We start from the raw sequence: 15,591 nt of genomic DNA on the forward strand, positions 1-15,591 counted from the left end.
TATTTTCTGTATTTTTATATATTTTATATCTTAACTTTTTCTATATTCCATCAGCATTTTCATTAACATCAACACACCAAGACAAATTCCTTGTATATGCAAATTTACTTGGCAATAAAACTTGATTCTGATTCTGATTAAAGTCAGAATTCAGACTGTAATTTCAGAATAATTAGGCTACAATAAAAAAGTTTTTTATTTTTTTCTGAAAAAGGGAGAAAATAAATACGTAAAAACTATCAGGTCCACTATTTTTTATCACTGTTCTGAGCAAAAGTAAGAATTTTGAGATCAAAGCAAGATTTCTATTAAAAAAAAGGGGGAATCTGACTTTTTTTTTATTTCATAATTCTTACTTTATTAAAAAAAATGATAATAGTAATAATAAAAAAATGCCCTCAATATTTCTTAAAATAAATAAATAAATAAATACTTTAAAGTCCAATATTTATTTTTATTATTACTATTGTTATTATTATTATTTTTCTTAGGATTTGGGGGAAAAGTCAGAATTCTGAAAAAACAATCTGAGACTCTGACTTTTTGTTCTAAGACTTTTTACTTTAAAAAAAAAAAAAACTAATAATTACTAAACTTCCTGAGAAATACAGAAAAAACTGAAAAAAGCAAAACAAAACTATAAGGTTCAATATGTTTTTCTTGTTATTTTAATTGTGAGGAAAAAGTCAGAATCCTGATATATTTTTTTTCAGAATTCTGAATTTTATCTCAGAGTAATATTGTAAAATAAATAAATAAAATAAATAAATAAATAACCTTAGACCTGATAGTTGTTTTTCCTTGTTTTTTTTTTCCAGTGGCCCTTATCCCCTGCCATAGACTTGACTCCTCAGACCCAGAAATAAACTCCATCATGTGTAAATGTGTAAACATAAAGACGGTGTGTGACGACCTGCTGAAGGAGTGAGGGATCAGTGTGTGACAGAGGATGATTGGATGAACCGTCTTAGAGATAATGAATCGTTACGGAGCTCTCAGCTCATTAAAACCAGGCTGGGACTTAAAGCCGGGTCAGGGACCTGAAGGAGGCCGGGCTCCTTGTCTCATTAGGGATGAGAACAGAGATCAGGAGGAGACAGGAGGAGACAGGAGGAGACGGGAGGAGACGGGAGGAGTTAATTGCTCGTGGAAAGGTTGGGTCGATAACCATCGCTCACAGAGCGGATGGTTTTACTGCCTGCTGTGATTTCACTGACGTTAAACCCTCTGAGCTGCGTCCTCATGTTCCTGCCTCCTCCACACCTGAGAGCAGCCCCAGGAGGGCGTGGACGCTCAGGCGCTTTATGAAACTGTAACTAACGTCTGACAGAGACTTTATGAGCTGCTCAGCCTGTTTGACTCCCTCATACCATCATACCTGGACTCTGAACACACTGTGCTGATTTCTGCTGACGGCCTCCTGTTTACACACTGATAATAATAATAATAATAATAATAATAATAACAACAATAACCTGATGGAGACCTGTAGTTTCAGATGTGGGAGAGAAAAACCTTCAAACACAGTCAGCTCAGGGTTTGGTGGAGGATAGATGGGTAAAAAAGGAGAATAAAACTAAACAAAGGCAAAACTTTCAGGACACCGTTAGAATGATGTGTTTATAAAGTGGGGGTGGGTACGTCTCAGTGTCAACTGTGTTACCCATTGAAAAAAAAACACAATGGTTTGCTCCAAAGTCACGTGACCCCAAGCTCTGCAGTTAGCACAAGGGACAAAACATGGAGGAGATGTCGTCTGTGTTAGCGTCACTAAATGTAGAGTTGGAGAGACGGGTTTCTCTCTTCTTGTCCTGTCAGCTGGTTACTGGGATTTTTGAGACACAATTCTTTAAATTTTGTCTGAACTGTGACAGAAATGATGAAGGAAATTTCTAGAGAGCGTACACTGTTAAAAAAAAAACAGTAAAAGTACTGGCAGCAAAGTTCCCGGACAAATACCGTTAAATTACAGTCAAATCAATCTACAGTAATTTCCTTTGAAAATACTATTATTAAACAGATTTTTCCTAAATCATTACAGTCAAACACCAACAATATAGTGACAATGCAAAGAGTTCTGCAGAAAAATACCGTTATTTTATGGCAAAATGCTTTTTGTTGTGATGATGTTTTGTAACCGTGAGTGAGGAGAGCACACAGAGGATATAAGACTCTGCTGAACATTAAAGTGATCCTCCGGGATGGAACAAGTTGGGTCCTATCACAAGGTTTAGGGCAGAAATTACCCCTACAGCAGTGTTTTTGTGCAGCAGAAGCCCAGAGCGCTCACACCAAACACCCCCTCCCTGCTCCTCTGCAGGTTTCCTCTGCACTCAGACGGGGACATATTTTACTTGACCAAAAACACAAATAAACGGACTCCCACTGAAAAACTCTGATATGGGTCTGCATTCACGCTTTATTTAGAGAATTTTCAGCGCGTTACTTTCACACAAAAACACCGCTAAATAAGGCTCTAGTTCTCATCGTGTCTCTTCGTCCTGGCGCCGCGCGCGGACTGATACACTAAGCGGCGAGCGCCTCGTAGCCAGCTGTGGCTCTGCAGCGGAGGTAGCGCCGTTTTACGACACGATGAGAACTAGAGACTTATTTAGCGGTGTTTTTGTGTGAAAGTAACAGGCTGAAAATTCTCTGAATAAAGCGTGAATGCAGACCGATATCAGATTTTTTCGGTGGGAGTCTGTTTATTTGTGTTTTTGGTCAAGTAAAATATGTCCCCGTCTGAGTGCAGAGGAAACCTGCAGAGGAGCAGGGAGGGGGTGTTTGGTGTGAGCGCTCTGGGCTTCTGCTGCACAAAAACACTGCTGTAGGGGTAATTTCTGCCCTAAACCTGTGATAGGACCCAACTTGATCCATCCCGGAGGATCACTTTGAAGCACTGCACTGCGGGAACATGCTGCCTGTGCAACACTGCGTGGACAGGCTGTGTAATTCAAATAATATTGTTATTTGCAAAGACCATTAAGACATCTTGTTTATCAAAAACAAAACACAACATAAAAGTCACTGGGTACAGGGTCCGCTCCTTGGAGCACAGACAGCCGATTAGCGCCGGGAAGCACCAACATGCTGTGCCCCCTGTAAAGCTCGGTCTCATATCCACAGAGTGTCCTCCTCACTCATGGTTACAAACACTGTCACAATAAAAATGACTTTGCTCTGAATAAAAGGAAAATGGTAAAACTTCAGGACAAAAACTAATGGAGGACAAAATGACCAGTGATGCATGAGAGGGAAGTGTTTTCAGGAGAACTGTGGTGTGATCTGTTTGGAGGTTTTTTGGCTTTTTTAAATTTGTCTCTAATCAAAAAACAACTCATTTCCATATTATTACAGTTTTTTTTTTTTTATATATATATAGTTCTATGTTACAGTGTTGACTGTAATGTGACTGTAATTAACTGTATTTGTCTGGAAACTTTGCTGCCAGTGCTTTTACCGTTTTTTTTGTTTGTTTTGTTTTGTTTTGTTTTTTTACAGATTTTAATTTTTTTACAGTGAAGTCCTGTATTTTTTACAGTTATTCTGTTGTTCTGTTTTTTTTTTTAACAGCATTTGACTGTAATTTTACGATATTTGTCTGGAAAATTTGCCGCTATTTTTTTTACAGTTTTTTTTTTTTACAGTTTTTTTTTTTTTTTTTTTTTTTTTTTTAGTGACTTGCAACCATGAGTGAGGAGGATACAGGGTTCAGCTGGCATAATACCTAAAAAAACAACATCCAGGATGTCATTTTACAGATAATTCCTGTAATTTTACAATTTTTGTAAAATGTTTTTGAAAAACAGGAAAAATACTTAAAAAATGAAGGGTTAATAACCGTAAAATTCTGTTTTGTCTTTTTTTTTGTTTGTTTTTTTGACTGTGTAAAATTACTGTAAATATCTGTAAATCTACTCACATTTTGTTGTTTTATAAGACAACAGAAAAAATGTGTTAAAATTTACCAACCATTTCCTGTAAAGTTACATTTTTTTAAACAGTGCAGTCTGACAGAGGAATGTTGAATAACTCTAAATTTAGTATAAAATGGATTTATAGTGAAAAAATAGTTACAACTTTAGTCCATAACAGTCGACAAAATAATGCTCCAGATTTTATTTAAATACCTTAATATCTAAGAATTCATTGGATCTCAAGTTTGCTGAATAATGAATTAAGTTTATTCCACAATTCCATTATCTCAGGATGAAGTGAAAGTGTATTAAATTATTACATAATGTGTTGTTTGTTTACAGCGCAGCCGGTGAAATAAAACACTGAAGAATCGTCCGTGTTTAGAAATGAGATCAGGATCTTTTAATCCTTCAGTCCGACTGTAAACAAACCAAATCCTTCTGAGTGGATGTGACTTAAAACTCCTGAGGGACTCATCGTTCATATTTGCAATAATTCAGTGAAAGACGTGACATGAAAAAATGTGTCAACAAGGCAAAAAAAAACCCAAAACCACCAACTGCTGTCAAACACACGAGGAAGAGGAAGTTTGAAGAAACATGAGCTCAGTCTGTGTCTGCACTTTGATTTAAACTGTAGACAAAACCAGGCCAGGAGTTTCCCTCTGCTCCCAGTCTTTATGCTAAGCTAGGCTAACCACACCCTGAGTCCAGCTCTGCAGTGAAGGAGAGGATGATTGAAGAGCCGTGTTTCCGTCACGTCTCAGAGAAATAAACCTGTTTCTCCCAGCGCTGAGTGCGAGCGTGTTTGCATTGTGCTCAGGCCGTAAACAACAGGTGGGTTTCCAGTCCAGCGGGAGGTTTCCTCTCTTTGTGGAGTCGGGTTTACAGCGGGGGAAAGTTTCCCAGCTCCCTCTGAATATCTGAGCGGTGGTGTAATGGCAGCTGGAGGCCCAGTGACACAGCATGAGGAGCGGCGGCCAAACAAAGCCCGCCAGACTCTGCGCGGCCCTCACAGCCGTGTCACAGCGAGCAGAAACTTCACTTTGGTGGGAAACGCCTCGACCGTCCAAACAGATGGTGAGATGCCACACGAGGCGAAGCCTGTGAGTCACAGAGACTCATGCAAGTTTCACTTCCTTTAAACTAAAAACAGCTTCAGCCCCAAAACCACGAGCAGCGCTCAGCGGATCCACCGTACCTGGATTTCATCAGACGGGCGTGAAACGTGGAGCGTTCAAGAGCACAGGATAACCAGTCCTGACCAATCAGAAACCAGCATCAATTAAAGACTTCCTGGTACTCCTCCTCTGTGCTCTGATCAGCTTCTTCCACTCACTAATCATCAGGCACATGGCTGACGTAACCATAGAAACATCCTAATACAGCTAAACACCAACATCCAGGCAGAGGAGGGGGCTGAGGCAGACACAGACGCTGACACACATGTACGGAGGCCCAGAGGAGACAACTGAGCAGGATTACTCCTGTAAAAGTTGAAGTTTGTTGACTCTACCGTTAAAGCTCCCTGCTTCCCTCTGATTGGCCAGCCCCCTGGAGGGTGGTAGGGGGCGGAGCTATGGGCAGACCATGGTGTAGTCAGATAATCCGTCTCACTGACAGGTCTCCAGACTCTGACGTAAACAGATTTTAATAAGAAAAGACAGATTTGAAGGATCTGAGTGTAAATTCAGGACGTCGTAGATCTGTCTGTGAGAACAGGACTCTGAAATGGTTTTTTTGGGGGTGTAGTTTGGGTTCAGGATCTTGGCACCGTCTCAGGATGAGAGCAGATCCTGACGTAACTCACAAACAAATGATGAAACAGGTGATTTGCATCCTCAGGTGCAGGTCCAGGTCTTTGCATTGACTTTGCATGAAGCTCTCCTCACACCGGCCTCACACTCAACCCAAACCTTGACCTTCGCCCTCTGAGCCACAACAAAAACCCAAACCTTTAAATAAAATACCCAGTGCCTTCTTCTGTCAGTGTAAGGTAGTGTGGTTAGCAGACAGGCTAAAGCTACTTAGCATTGTATCAGTATTACAACCAGGCAGCAGTAAAAACAAACAATATCATTTCCTTTCAAGGTAACTTTTGAATATTGCTACAATTTTGTTGTGACGCTAAGTTTTGAAGCAGATCAGCGGCCATATTGGAATGGGGCGGCTTTGAGACTCCACACAAACAGCTATAGGGCTATTTTTTTCAAGGTATCAGTACTCGTGAATGCTGCTAATACTTGAGGCTAAAAACCCATACATCGAGTAAGTCCTCCTCACCAGTAGGTGGCGCTACTTGCTGCAGTTTGACACCGTGGCACATGTGCGTCAGATCCTGTTCAGACAGAATGAATGAATCACACACACGCACAGTGTTTATTTAAAAAATACTTACACTCTGACAGTTGTTAGTGTTATTTTGCACTTTTGTTAATTAATTTAAAAAACGAAACTCAGAGAGAGCTGTTTGTGTTTGATTCTGGACTTAACGGCAGAGTGACTGTGTAACGACATGACCCTTCTCGAGTCGGCGTTAAAACACTCAAAGGGGGAAAACTTGAAGGAAACTGATAAATTCTGCCAACAAAGCGTGTTTTAGTAGACAAAAGTAATAAATGTTTAAGGTCCCATATTCTGCAAAAATCACTTCTTCAAGTCTTCTAGTGAAATGTGTGGGTCTTTGTCTTTCCTCCCAGCCACAAAATGTGATATTTAATGACCAAACCTGTTCTTAGTAGAGCTTGTTAATGTAAAATCCTGACCTAAAACCAGCTGTTTGGAGTTTGGGGATTTGCCGACGTCAGCGATTCCCTTTTTTGACCAATCAGGAGCAAGTCTGACCTGATTGGTCCACCAGAGCAGATACCCCCAAACCCCCTCCTCACCCACTCCCCTCTCCAGCAGCGAGGAGGAGAATGCTGAAGTAGAAGAGCCATCACTGCTCTGTTTTTGGCTGTAAACAGCCACATAGCTCCATGCTCAAGCTTCCCATCTCAGAAGAAGACAGACTAAGTGTCTAGAGTTCATTTATCAGGAAATGTTCCAGCTACACTCAGTAAAACTGAGCATGTGTGTGCTAGTCACTTCACGGCCGACTGCTTTTCCAACTTTGGACAGTCCAACAGAGGGCTAGCCAATAGACTGGTCCTGAATCCAGGCGCATTACCAACCATCCTCCAACAAACCTGGGACCCTGGAAATGTGAGTATTATAAATGCTGTGTGCTGTGGAGCAGATGGAAGAGCTTTTCCTCCGTGTCCCCCCTGTCTCTGTGTTAGCTTCAGGATGCTAACTTTAGCTGCAGTTAGCCTGTTGTTTTAGTCTGTAATGTTACGGTAAAGGAGCTTCTCTGTTTTCTAAACATTGTGCACTCGGAGCTCGTGGCGCCGCTCTCAGTGACGTGGAAGAGCGGGGCGGTATCAGCGGTGGCTCATTTACATATGAAGGCCACGCCCACTAAATCAGAGCGTTCTGAACAGAGGGGCTATGAGAGCCTGGAAACAATGCTGCTGTGCTTGATTTATTGGCTTTTTGGACCAAAACATGTTACTACCATTTCATGGAGACATCAATGATCCAGATTAAACTGCAGGAAAGGAGCAGGATGTGGGAGCTTTAATCAAATTCTCGTTTTTAGTGACACTGTCACAGCTGTGCTGTCTTTGGTCAAAATGATGTCTCACTGTGAATTTAAATTTTACATATGATATGAACTTGTAGTATTGTCGTACTTTTGGAGCCAGCCTCTAGTGGTCACTCGAGGAACTGCAGATTTAAGCACTTCAGCAATGTCTCATGGTTTTAGGATCTGATACGAAAGCTTCTTATTTTTGCCAGACGCCGGATCAGTGACATAAATTTACAAAAAAAAAAAAAAAAAAGGAGATCAACAGGACAGGAAGTTGTGCATAGTCACCACATAACAACCTCTGGTGACTTTCAAAATAAAACGACACGTGTCCAAACCAGATGGTTTTTATCTTGACTACAACAACAAACGGACTCAGTGGGCAAAGTCGGACCAGAAGTCAAAAGGTTTGAGGTTTTGAGAGGAAAACTGCTATGCTAACTGAAGTTAGCTAAGAGATCCAGGTGTATCTCTGAACATTTGGGCGTCAAAGTGCTGGAAACAGTCTCAGTAAAGCGTCGATCAAACCGAAGTCAGTGTTTGGGTCGGAGTCTCTGAATCTGCTGATTACCTAACCGACTCAACCCCGTCTACAGAAACTTGTAGCCTAGCTTGTTTGCTGTTTCTCTCGTCAGTTTCTCAGTGAAGGGGACAAATACTAGAGACATGAAACTCACACAACGACAACAACAGAGTGAGGATTCATGAACTCATCAGAGGACGATAAAAGCCTGGTCTGTAAGAGCCTTCATGAAATCCAGGCCCTGGGGAACAGAGTGGACTGGCTCTGGGATGAGACGTGCTGATGTGTCAGATCCAAACGGACGAGGATGAGTCAGAGATGTTTCAAAAAAGCGACGTTTGTTTCATCAAACAGTCGAAAAACACAAACAGAGCAGCCGAGGCTCATGCATCACAGAGCAGCAGCTTCATCCAAGCAGCGCGGCACCTTCCCAACCCTGCACCCTGCCAGACATTATTCACCCAACTCTCCCAAACACACCCACCCCACCCTGAAACCTCCACACACTCACACACACACACACACACACACACACACACACACACACACACACACACACACACACACACACACACGCACACGCTGAACACAGCAGCAGACTGAGGCGCAGAAATGTTTCCAGCATGAGAAGTAGATGCTCGGTGTGGCTGCTCTGAGTTAGCTCTCTGCTACGCTAAACATCAGCCAGGAAAAACTGACGAGGAAAACACCAAAACAGACGCCACCGAGAGCGCCAGCTGATTTTAAACAGAGAGCTCCCAGAGATTCAAAAACACACAGATCAGTCTTTTCAGGGGGATTTCCACTTTCCAACCCGGGGCTGGATCCTCTCCTCACACGAGGAGAAGTGTTCGACCCGGTTCAGCCTGAAGCCGAGAAACTGCCTGCAGTGGCTGCAGCGGAAATCCTTCAAATTAGGCTTCCTCCTGTAAAAACTCTTGTTTTTGTCCCTTACAGGCTCCGATTGTTTTTCTAAGTGTGTTTTAATACCACAGGAAGGATCCCAGCAGAGACAGAGCTTTTTGTTTAAGGGAGAGTGAAAGTTTCAGAGCAGGGGTTTGCAACCTTCCCTTTCATAAGAGCCTTTTAGCCTGAGCTCACCTGGATTAAAAACACCGTGGAGACACAAAATCTACTTTATCTTCACAATAAAAATATTAGGTGTTCCAAATTGTTTAAAAAGTTAAAATCTAGTGAATAATTATCAAAACGAGCAGCTATTTCTTTATTTATGAATTTGTACATGCAATATCTTGGATTTTTTTATCTTAAATAAATTTGCATATTTGAAAATAATTAGCAAAAAAATTTTAATTTCTAAAATTTGCAAAATTTCATAAAACAAAGTTTTAAAGAAATCCAAAAAAATTTGAAACATCAAAATTTGGATTAAAAAAATAAAATAAAAGATCAATAAATTTGCTAAATTTTTGAAAAAAAAATTGAATTTAATCACATTTATTGATAATCTCTCTCAACTTATCATTTTTGCATGTTTATTAACCCAGCACATTGTCAGTGAATTAAACTCACAGGATTAAAATCTGTATTTTCTCCCAGATTAGTCTTTTTTTTTAATTAAAAAAAAAAATTAAGAATGTTTTTGAATTTCAAAAATTTGCAAAAATGTTGAAGAAAAAAAGGACTTTAAAAAATTTGCAAAAAAAATCTCAAATATTTGAATTTCATTCTCAATTTAAAAAACTAGCAAATCTTTCAAAAAAAAATTTAAATGTCAAAAATGAGAAAAAAAAATCTTCAAAAAAACCCATTTGGAATTAAAATAAAATTGCAAAAATAGATTAAAATGAATACAAAATAATAAAAAAAAAATGAAAAAAGTAAAAATGTATTAACCTTTGTTAGAATACTTAATTTTGTTAACAAATGTTGATCATATTGCTCATCTCATAATATTTTGTTGTTTGCTAATGTCTTCCCACATATCAGTCATGTATTTTAATCCAGCTCGTTGTCAGCTAAATGAATCCATCCTCACAGAATTAAAATCAGTATTTTCTTCCAGATGAGTCTTTTTGTAGATGTAGTTATCTTCCCAGGGCTGTAAAACTTGAGGTTAGCCACAGGTGCATGGAAAGTTGGTGGGCTGTTGATGTTGTAGGAGGTGAAGTAGAGCGGTGGCAGGCTTTATTGACAGATGGGATCAAGATTTAGTTCAACTAAATGTTAACGCAGGATTTTATTTAGTGTCAGTGTCTTTAATCATCAATACCCTCTGGAAGAAAAATAAAACGGATGGTTAAAGAGAGGGTATTGTGCTTTTTTAAAGTTTTTCTTCTAACCTTCTGGTGTCCCCTATCGCAGTTTTATATGATTTGAGGTTGATTATGAGGTTCTAGAATGTTCATCATCAAGCACAGAGAGCTTTCTGTCTTTGTGATGTCACTACATTCTGCCCTGATGATGTCACTACATTCTAGAACTCTCTGATCTCTCTGAGTGTTTTTAAAGCAAACTACAGACTCTTAGCTTTTTAATCTGCTCTGACTGCTTTACTCAATGATTAAACAAAATGATTTATCGTATTTAAAGTTATACTAGTAAGTTTTTTTAGTCTTTATTTTGTCCCTCTGGTGCCCCGTAGGATCTTATTTCAGCGTCTGTCAGACCTCGGTGTTTGAGGCCCCTCCAAAACGTCATGAGCCATGCAGTGTTTCGATCAGTTTACAGACAGACTCAGGGATTTCTACAACAGATGAAGATGTAAATTATATGAAGTAGTTTCAGAGCTGCAGGCTGAAATCTTCTGATGAGGTTTACGTCATTTGGACCCTCAGGTGTGTAAAACCAGGCCTCAGGAGTAAAACCTGTGAATGCTCCTTTAACTGTCAGACCCTGAGCTGAGTCTTATCACAGACCCAGCAGCAGGTCCAGGTGTGTGCACACATGTTGGACTCACACTCCACAGAGATGCACACAATCTTTCTCACTTTCTCCATCCCCATCTCAGACATATGACACTCCTCCTGCCTGTAACCATGGAAACAGCAGAGCCAACGCCACAAGTGTCGGCCTCCAGCAGCAGACGAGCTCACGCTTTCACGTGTCTCTCTGCTGACTTCTGCAGTAAGATGGGAGCCGACGCCGAGGGATGATCTGAACCTCTGTGGCAGTTTCTCTCTTTGTCCCTTTGTTGGGCTCCTCTCTCGGCTCGCTCTGACTTTTCACCTTTATTTTGTTTGTTTACAACAGCGTGGATTTACCGCGCGCCGACCCCGGCTGTTGTCCCTGTGACCCAAGAAGAAGCAGCAGCTGTTGCTGGAACTTTCTGGTTCATTGCAGCACGAGGCCACAGGAGCAACCGTTGAATAAAAACTCAGATCTGTCTTTTCTTTGTAGCGCTTTTCAGATGCATCAAGGTCGCCTGGTGAGTCTGACTGTAAACAGTAAGTCGCACAGAGGCTTCACTCTGTCCTCCCCCAGCGCGATGAAGCTGAAACACAAACTGGTTTTCTTCTGATGAACGTCTCCTCAGTTTGATGAAATAACAAACATCATGACGCAGATTAGTCCGAGCTTTGTCTGGTCTGTCCTTCACAGGAGAAGAAAACTACTGAGGTCTACAGAAGAGGAGGAGGAGCAAGTCTGAAGGAGTTCTAGAACTCTGAGATCAGGGACAGAATTCTACCTTTGATCTTTGAATTCTACCTTTGATCTTTGAATTCTACCTTTGATCTTTAAATTCTGCCTTTGATCTTTAAATTCTGCCTTTGATCTTTGAATTCCAAAAGTTGATTCATTTCTGAGATCACGGACTCCTTGATCTCAGAAATTAATCAACTTTTGGGTTTCAAAGATCAAAGGTAACATTGTGTGATTAATATTTACTAAATGTATGAATTAAACATTTACAATGTTTGTTTGTTGGAGGTGGATCCACTACTTGTGATGTGTTCAGGGAAATCAGGAAATCTAAACACTGACAGTCTAAAGTGACTCAGCTTTAGATCTGCAAAGAAAATTTCTGTGGACATTTTAGCAGGGGAATATGGGAAATTTTCAGAGTTTTGTTGCTGTCAACTTCAATAAATTTTTCTTAAATTTTGTCCACTAAAAGTTTTTTTTCTTTTTCACCAATCATGGTTTTTGTTGTTCTAAGACAGAAACAAAGTCATATAAAGGTTGCATTAAACATCTACACACGTTTGCTTTTGACAAATACTTATGACAGACTCAGTTAGGGTGAATTACTGAAAAATGAAGGTAACAGAAATAAAATAAGAAAATGTTGTTTGACTTGTGAAATGAGTGACTTTAAGAAAATGTTGGTTTTGTCATTTCTGTGCTGGGTACTTGTGCTAAATTAACTGGTTTAAAAAAACTTGGATTACCAAAATTAGACTAAAGTACAAGTTTCATTGACTAAGGCTGTATTCAGAGCAGAAAAGTCCTCTGGTCCACTTGTTTGGTCCGGACCAAAAGCAGACTTTATTTTTTTCGTTTGGTGCGGTTCGTATTCAGATTGTACTTTTATCAAGTGGACTATATTGTGTAAACACATCCAGGTGTGTGAGGATCAGTGCTCTCATTGGACAGCACTGACAAAGGGCGGCACACAGAGTACAGACCTGGAAATGGAGGTAAACATGTGTGTTTGTGCTCTTATTAGAGCTGCTAAATCATTTTCAGTTTCAAGAGCAGCTCCTTCAAAGCAGCTTAACAACACCGTTTACAATTTAGGAACAGGAAGACCAATGATCGCAGCAAGGAGGCGCTATGCTCTGCGTGTCCTGACCCACAACATGCTAGCAACAGCGTGGCTAAACAGAAGACGGAGGATCAGGTATGAACCAAAGACGGTTAGGTTACGGTGGCTCTATAGGCCCAAAAGGAGCATGTATCCTGTAGTCAGTTCAGATGGACCTTGGTTTGTATTCAGACCTGCACCGGAGAACCACGAACCATCAGAGTTTGTTTGGAAGCGGACCGAGACCACCTCAAAAAGTGGGTTCGTTTGTGTCTATTCACACCTGCAGGAAAAGTCCGAGCCAGCGTGGGAAACGAACCCTGGTCCGTTCAAAGTGGATCAAACAGTCCAGGTCTGGATACGCCCTAAAACTAGACAAAAACAGTCTGATAATAATTCTGACTGAGACGGAAATGCTCAAACTTTTAGTCGACTAAAACTTGACTAGACTTAAAAAAAGAGTATAAAGATGACTTAAACTAACAAAAACTAAAATCAATGTTTGACATAAAGAACAGACTAAAGCTAAAGTTGAAACAGGCCAAAAAAAAAAACCACACGTTTACTCCTAGTGGAACCTGGGAGTACTGCAAGGGGTACCTGACAAATGTTAAAAAAAAAAGTTGCACCACACGTTTTCAAAAAATCTGATTAAAAACAAGTTAAAAACAGTGTTTAGTTTTTATGTCTCTGCAAGATTCCCAAATGGACTTAACGGCTCGAGCGATCGTGTTTGCATGCTAACATTAGCGCATCCAGGTGGATAACAAGGGAACAGGTGGTTTAAATGAGACAAATCAGCTGGGATAACGAAGAAAACATTGTTTTCTTCAAATACACAAACCAAGAGTTAAATTCATGACTCTGTTTTTGGAAGTTTATGACTTTTTTCTTGTTGAGTAACTTTTTTTTTTTAAAACATGGCGCTAACTTTCCATCATATTTCAACATTTCAGTAGTTTACCTTTTTTTAATAAAAATCTTTAAAAACGCAGCTTCATCTTTAAATGTGAGACTGGTTCAGAGTGAGATGCTTTCTTTATGTGAAACAGATATTTAGAGGCGCTAAAAGTGACAGGAAGTCAAAAATATTGACCTATCAGAGGGTTTATCTTGGAGAAATATCAGGAGGAAGAAGCAGCAGTGTGAAAACAACAACAACAACAACAACAACAACAACAACAACAACAACAACAACAACAACAACAACAACAACAACATTTTCCTTCAGAGACCACGCGCTCAAAGCTTTAACCAGCTCCATGATTTGATCTGGGCACTCACAGGCCACCGTCCCTGCACACCTGTAGCACTCCGCACCTGTAGCTTCATGTGTCAGCCACACTCTCTAAACAACACAAGCATCTTTTGTCCTCCCACAGATCCTCCGTGGACACACCCAGCAGCCGAGGACACGCGAGACAAAGAGACAAACAGGTCCCGGCACCCTCCCCTGTCTCACTTTCCTCTCCCCCCGCAGGACTGGAAAGACTCGAGTGACCTGATCAGACCCGCACACGGCTGAGCAGAAAACACGGAGAGTGCTCCAGACTGAGTCCCCCTGAGTCCCCCTGAGTTTGGAGCCGGGCGGAGGAGCAGAATCAGAGGCTCCAGGGGAATAGTTCAGAGGAAGGACGAGAGGGAACCGGACTGACAGGTTCTCCAGGAGCCGCAGTGACAGATTTAGACAAGCTGAGCCGGGCTGAGGAGAATCCAGCAGAGGAGCTCTCAGATTAGAGACTCTCCTGATGGGGAGCAGGGTTAGACAGACAGAGACAGACTCCAGAAATCCAGGTCAGACTCAGAGTCACAGACGCTCCTGAAGCGCGGAGAGGAGGCGCGTTTTAACTTCAAATCCAGGTCTGGGAGCCGCACTGAGGCAGACTCCAGACCCGGCAGCTCTATCATGACACAGACGCGGAAGTTTCTGATCTGATCCACACGAACCACCCGCTGAGCGCTGAATGAAACGCGGGGAAACGGCGCGTCGCGCTGCGTCGCGCTGCGTCCTCGCTGCGTCCTCGCCGCGTCCTCGCCGCGTCGCGCGGAAAGGAGCGGTGGGTTTACCTTTGATGTAGTTGGACTTGGTCTCATCCAGCAGACTGGACGCGGAGATCCCCATGGTGCTGCTGCTGCTGCCCGGAGAGGATCCACAGGTAGGGCTCAGTCCTCAGGTACAAACACCGTCACATCGATCTGCAGCAGCAGCGGAGGAGAAGGAGGGAGGAGGACACGCCCCCTCTCCTCCTACTCCTCCTCCTCTTCCTCCTCCTCTCATTCAGTGACGCTCACACAGAAAAAAAAACAGCTCATTGAGGAACAAGCCTCAGATAAAACAGATATTCTACTGTTCGAGTCTGGACTGGTCTGAGTTTTTTTTTTTTTTAATTTACTTTGGTGATCAAATTCTTATTTATTTAGGTGAATTTTTTTTAACATTTATTTTCTTAATTTGGTGATTATTTTTTTATTTACTTTGGTGATCAATTTTTTTCATTTATTTTTTTACTTATCTATTTATCATTTATTTATTTATTTATTTATTTACTTAGGTGATCAAATTCTCCTTTCCTTTTTTTTCCTTTATTCATTTATTCAGGTGATCTTTTTGAAAAAAAAAAAAAATATTTTGGTGATTATTTTTTTATTTACTTCGGTGATATTTTTTTCCATTTATTTTTTAATCATTTAGATAATTGAATATTAATTAATTTATTTATTTACTTTGGTGATCAAATTCTTTTTTTTTTTTTTTGATTGAGGTGATCTTTTTTTAAAAAAAAAAACAAAAAACTTTTTTTTTTATATTTTA

The 15,591-nt window shown here is 40.7% G+C and overlaps 1 protein-coding gene across 2 annotated transcripts in view; it reads right to left on the reverse strand.

The window, feature by feature from the left end:
* LOC141788541 (protein Niban 1-like) overlaps positions 1 to 14,979 on the reverse strand; it is a 45,685-nt gene extending 30,706 nt beyond the window's left edge. For both annotated transcript variants that reach the window (XM_074667400.1, XM_074667399.1), the window contains exon 1: positions 14,847 to 14,979. In XM_074667400.1, coding sequence (XP_074523501.1) covers positions 14,847 to 14,901 — 55 coding nt within the window. In that variant the 5' untranslated portion in view covers positions 14,902 to 14,979. The remainder of the gene's footprint in view (positions 1 to 14,846) is intronic.
* Between the last annotated feature and the right edge of the window lie 612 nt (positions 14,980 to 15,591).

This window comes from Halichoeres trimaculatus, unplaced genomic scaffold (genome assembly GCF_033239565.1).
Source record: "Halichoeres trimaculatus isolate MK-OKI-2021-1 unplaced genomic scaffold, fHalTri1.1 fHalTri1_scaffold_4, whole genome shotgun sequence".
Classification (NCBI taxonomy): Eukaryota; Metazoa; Chordata; class Actinopteri; order Labriformes; family Labridae; genus Halichoeres; species Halichoeres trimaculatus.